Source organism: Megalops cyprinoides, chromosome 1, assembly GCF_013368585.1.
Source record: "Megalops cyprinoides isolate fMegCyp1 chromosome 1, fMegCyp1.pri, whole genome shotgun sequence".
In the NCBI taxonomy this organism is placed as follows: Eukaryota; Metazoa; Chordata; class Actinopteri; order Elopiformes; family Megalopidae; genus Megalops; species Megalops cyprinoides.
This window is the reverse complement of record NC_050583.1, coordinates 38,183,801-38,189,800: the sequence shown is the minus strand read 5'-3', so window position 1 is coordinate 38,189,800 and position 6,000 is coordinate 38,183,801. Positions and strand designations below refer to the sequence as shown.

Sequence of the window (6,000 nt, the reverse complement as noted above, 5' to 3'; positions counted from 1 at the left end):
AATGGAAGCCAAAGCTGTCAAAAGGGAATACTGTAAAATTCTAACTTTGATCCAAGCCAAGCATCCCACATGCTATGAGCAGATGATCTTATCCAGAGCAACTTCCAGCATAACAAAACAGAAGCATATCCATCCAAGCGTATCCAAGATAAATGATAAATCTACCCACAGGTAAATCAATATTCCCTTTAGCAGGGTAGGCAACCCTGGTCCTGAACTGTTTCTGGTTTTTGTTCCAGCTAAACCCTTAAGTACATAATGGGACCAATTATTAGTCTAAAAGAATGCAAGTGACCATATGTAGGAAATACTACATTATGCGGAGGGTAGTCACCTATATTAAAGTGCACTTTCCATTGTTTCATTCAGACAGTAAAATCGGGAACCATACAAAAGAACAGAGGAAGCATGGAGTACCCTTGGTCTGGAGTACTGCCTGTTGTGTCTGTGTGCACTGGGAATAAATGATTTATATGTGTGACTTTGGTATTTGTGCTCTGAAAGCATTTTGTAGAGATAAGCATTGAATTGGCAGTGTTGCCAGGCAGCTGTTGTTGCAGTTAGTCCAAAGCTGGAACTGGAAACAAGAGAGCGAGTAGACTGTCACAGCTAGCAAGCAAATAGAGAAGACTTAAGTGACCAGCAAAGGAAAACTGGTACTGTAGGCAGTGTATGGTAGGGGGTGGCTAGGATTAGTGCACAGGAACGAAAACACATTTTTGTCTATAAAGAAAATGTAGGAAAAAAGCTTTTATGATTCTGGCTATAAAGAGCAATTTGCATGGTGTGTGTCCCCTTGTCTTAGGTCAGAGGTTGTTTTCATCTTCCTGACAATTTAACTTAAATTGCTGGGACTAAAAAGAAATACATTTAAATGCAATGTTTCCATAGTTCTCCCTGAAAGCAAATTTCACACAAGATTCAATTAAATGGGTATAATCAGACATTTACCTAAACTTGCAACTATTTTTCATTAATCAGATGTATTGACCCAAGGTAATGAATTAATAAGATGGCAGTCATCCATTCTGACCACACTTTGAAATGTAATAGTGATTGCTTGTTATCTCAGTAAACACCACTTGAAAAGGTAATCATCCTTGCATTATTTATTTGCTTGACCAATATTTTGGTAGACATAGTACATGCCATAATTTATACTTTATGATACTTACCGCTGATATTTACAACTTAGGTGAAGTACTCTACAGAAGGCTACAACAGCTATATCCCCACCTGGAAGCAGATCTTTCAGCTGTCTGGTTACAATCCCAGTCCCATTCTCGTGTCAGAATGTCAAATCAGTGATGAAACTTATTTTTATTGTGTTATACAACAGTGACCGTGTAATTTTGCTGATGCTGTCAGCATTTCTGCCAATGAGGGTTAATCTTACACAAAAGTCATGAAAAGAGGGAGCCATAAACAGTTGTATACTTTATGTCTTTCAAATGAAAATCCTGGTCACTCTGGGTGAAGGACCTTCATCCTAAAGCCTCTTGTGGTCTTTATTTTGTTAGAGGACAAGGAACAAGGGACTAGATTTGGGATTTGATGATGAATAGTTTGAGTACAATTTATTAGGTAAAACCACAAAATTATTGGGCAGAATAGAGGATATCCAAGATGAACCATGTAGATTTTTACCTCCTGTCTATTGCACTACTCTGTCATGGGATTCAACTTGTTGAAGGTATGGGTCCAAGGACATTCATTTTCATAGGTTGGTTGGAGACTTTCAAAAGCAAACATTTTGCTTGTTTGTGAAACAAGTGTTGGCCAGTATGCATTGAATTTAGTTTTCATGATGGTATATAGCATTATAGAAAATGCTAGATAGTTTCATGATGGTATATAGCATTATAGAAAATGCTAGATAGTGTGTTGTAAATCATTACAGGAAACCAGTTTACACTCATTTTGGGACCAGTTTATTCTGTTAACAGTACATAATGCTTTTTTGGTAGTACTTGGTATGAATTTAATAATGCTATACATTGCATTTGTTAAGATTTACCTCGTTTTCTTTTTTTTTCTAAAATTGTCAATGTGTTTGGATCCTTGACTTGTCCCTAACCGCTGAATGAATCAACCAGCAAATGGTTCAAAACAGTATCTTCTCAAAGGTCTTTCAGAAGTGAGAAATTTATATACAGCTATTCCAACTAACAACTGCTTTTTGAATACCAAGATTTTTACAATTGTTTTGATACAGACAACCGCAACCAATGTCATCAGATTCTAATTACTACAATTTGCATACACCGACTATAGCCAGTTGAAGTTTAAAAAAATTTTTTAGAGATGTTTTGAATTTTACACATAATCTGTTAGGATTAAAGTTGTTGAAGAAAATGAAATTGTGGAAATGGTTTCAATGAAGAGTGTTACAGATCTGCCATGTAAGGGTCTCTGCATCCCCTGGCTTTATTTTCAGAAACTTTGAAACTGACTTATTCCAAGAACCCTAAAATTGTGTTCACTCTCCAGATTCCATTCTTAACAGTTCATATTAAGTTCTTGTGGGATGCACATTTGAAGGGGATGGAAAGACTGCATTTTTTATGGCAAAGTGAAGCACAGTTTAATCTCACAAGTCAGTTACACAAAGCGAGGTGTTCAAGTGCCCTAAACAGTAGGAGCTGACTCTAGGCAAACAGCTGTAAACTTTGTTACTGATTTATCATAGCTTTATTGTTCAGACGGTACTTCAAAGAGATTCAGAAGGCCTGCTAGATATACTAACAATATTGCAAGATTTACATTTGTTTTTTCATCCATTTAATGTATTGCACTTCACAGCAAGATTTATTTGAGTTTAGAGTGATTTGTTAATAGTGCTATTTCATACTGTATGCCAACCTTGTGAACAGTGCACACTCATAACAATGTAAAGTCATAACATGTACTGACAGTTTATAAAGCTAACCTTTGGGGGGAATTGATTAACACGAATATGGTTTCATTTGGATGCACACTATGCACATTTGCTACTGGGAAGAGTGCTCTATGCATAGTGTATTACATTTGCCACATTACACGTCAGGTTATTCATCACGCTTTTTCCCAGCAATTTCAATTAAAGCAATGGGTCTTACTCTTTTCAAATAGAGGAGACCAAAACTAAGAATCCCTTTTATATTCAGTGCTGATTTAATCTATCCTAAAGCATAATTTGAACTCTTTTCACCTGTTAAGCAGTCCTTTTGAAAAAACACTATGAAATCATTCAGTTGAGAAACACTGATACTGTCCTTCATCTTGTGATGTTATTTTGGTGTTTTTTTCTGCATTTGTTTATTTTTGTTTCCATTCATTTTGGGACCCTCCTAGGATTAGTCTAGAAGCCATACTAATGGCTGGCTTAAGGCAGTGGTGGAGAAAGGTAATTAGTAGCATTGCAAGAGCAACACAAACCAAACATGCCGATGGTGTTGACTTTGAATGATTAACTCTTTCTGGCCATCCAGTGATGCCCTAATCAGAAAACTACATGGTGATGGGCTATGGATCTGACTGAAATAACTGATGACAACATGGATGGTATATGAGGTTGAGCTGCCCACTCCCTGTAAAGCGCTTGTGATCATTATATGAAGCCACTATATTAAAAGCAATGATTATATTTATTGTTACAAATTATTCCTATATTTATTATCCCATTAATGGTGCTGAGTCAGTGAGCTGGGTAATGCACATGATAAAATGTAGGTCAGTTTTGTGATGAGTGTTAAGTCTGACCATCTGGACCTCTGATGTCCAGGCCGATGTGAGAGTGGTCAGTTCCAGTGCTCCAGCGGTCAGTGCATCGACCAGGACTGGAGGTGTGATGGGACCAAGGACTGCAGCGATGACTCTGATGAGCTCAACTGCCGTGAGTTTCCTGGTGTTGCCACACACAACTGTACAGGCATATCGTTCAATTTCTTCCATTGAAAACAATTTTCATTTTATATGCACTTCCTGATAATCAAACAAAGTGTTACTACTGTCTGTACTATTAATAATGCTGGACTTGCTGCACATCAAAGCCACTGTACTGATTTGACACTGTATCTTGCAGCGCCCCCTACTTGCGGGCCAGGGGAGTTCCAGTGTGTGACAGGGGGCGAGTGCATCTCCAGCCTGTTTGTGTGCGACGGGGAGCAGGACTGCACCGATGGTTCTGATGAACAGCGCACCTGCGGTACAGTTCCATCTGGATCTCTGGAGACTCTTGTATTATCAAAGCCAAGCTTGCCTTATCTTTCACAGACTTTGCTTTGCCCAGACAGAGTCCTTTCCACAGTCTAAATTCACCCAGATTCAGACAGCGATAGGTCAGATGGTCAGGCCAGCATGGCACAAACCTGTTATCTGACAGTTTAATGTATTCTTTAATGATGAGAGAGACTGCACTGCCTCCAGGTGCACTTAGTAAATGGGCTCCATTTGGCCTCTGGATACAGCACTGATCAGTAGATAAATGATGAGAGCTAATAGTACAGTCCATGTTAGGAGAGGGAATTGCCTCAAAATGGGAGACATTACTGACTGACCCTTAGGACCTGCATGACAGATAGTGGTGGGCAAAAGCTGCTTTAGTGGCCACTTCCTCTACTGTCTCATGTATTATACCCCATATAGTGTATAGGAACCTCTTTGTACACACCGTGAAAGCATGACATACATTTTCAGTATTAAAATGTTGGATTAGAAATCTGGTTCTGTGACCTTCAGGTGGCCGAACTTGTAGTCCAGGCCAGTTCACATGCCAGGAAGGCCAATGCATCCCCAGGACGTACAGGTGTGACCACGTGAAGGACTGTGTGGACAACTCAGATGAAAGGAACTGCAGTAAGCCTAATTCCCTGCTCATTCAGAGAACTTTTTTTAATTTAAGTTAATTTTGTCCCCACACAGTTGAATTTAATCACTACAAACCCGTTACATGATGATCTTCATCTCCATTTCTCTGTTTGACATAAGAAGGTGTTCAGCCATATGATTTTTTTTTTTATAATTTGCTGAAGTAGTGAGTTACACTTACATTGAGCAAGCTTCACAACAGCCTTTGCTCCTATTAAAATGAAAAACCCATGCTTCAGAATAGTAGTTGAAGGAGACTGAAATTATAATTGGGGCTGTTATATTCTTAACCTTGCTGTATTTCCTACTGTTCATCCTGGTCCTCAGCTACATTTCCTTGTGTTCTTTATGTGATAATTATGTGGTAGACTTTCTTCCCTACATTTCACAGTAGTTCCTCTACAAGTATGGAAATTGAAATTTAGTAATACATGACACCACAAATAAATGACGAGGTCAAGCTGAACAACTTTTTTGTGACAGTCTTGACCTTTTTGATGTGAAGGCTTCATGTTTGCTGTGATTATGCAATGGTTTGAGCACATTAAAAAATTTAAAATAATACATACAAAAAACACAAACATTTTCTGAAAAGTTTGTTTTGGAATGGAATTAATAAGTCAGTAACAATACCAGTAATGGTCAAACAACATCAGTAACTGGTTCAGTGTGATGTGCTCCAGACTATCCCAGCTGCACTGAAAAGACCTGTGCCAATGGAGCATGTTACAACAACCCTCAGCACTGCAATGGGGTCCTGGACTGCAGAGATGGGTCGGATGAGAGCAACTGCAGTAAGTCCCCTGTGGCAGGCAACTGGCACGTTTCAGGCCTAACACACCTGTAGTCACACCTTATAATCTAGCACTGGCACGTAAACTGAGATATGAAGCTAGATCATCTTTCCAGAAACAATGCACATTCTTCTTTGTCACTATTGCTGCAGTAAAGGTTGACTCCTTCTTACCAGGAAACATATACTGTACCTCTTTGGAGGTTTTATGAGATACGTTGTAAATTGCTTTGAGTTTAGACAGATGGTCATCAGTTGTAATTGTGCAATTTTATTTGCTCTGTAATTATATCTCGTATGTGGCAATATCAAACTGAGATATCAAATGAGCTGAAAGCTTTGAATCTCCCATGATTGTC

At 38.7% G+C, this 6,000-nt stretch overlaps 1 protein-coding gene across 1 annotated transcript in view; it reads left to right on the top strand.

Annotated features, from left to right (window-relative positions):
- The first annotated feature begins 1,626 nt into the window (after positions 1-1,626).
- The window catches only part of lrp2b (low density lipoprotein receptor-related protein 2b), a 49,016-nt gene continuing 44,642 nt past the window's right edge, over positions 1,627-6,000 (top strand). The window contains exons 1-5 of the mRNA XM_036538625.1: positions 1,627-1,693; positions 3,764-3,874; positions 4,064-4,186; positions 4,720-4,836; positions 5,532-5,642. Of these exons, the coding sequence (XP_036394518.1) occupies positions 1,627-1,693; positions 3,764-3,874; positions 4,064-4,186; positions 4,720-4,836; positions 5,532-5,642 (529 nt within the window). The remainder of the gene's footprint in view (positions 1,694-3,763; positions 3,875-4,063; positions 4,187-4,719; positions 4,837-5,531; positions 5,643-6,000) is intronic.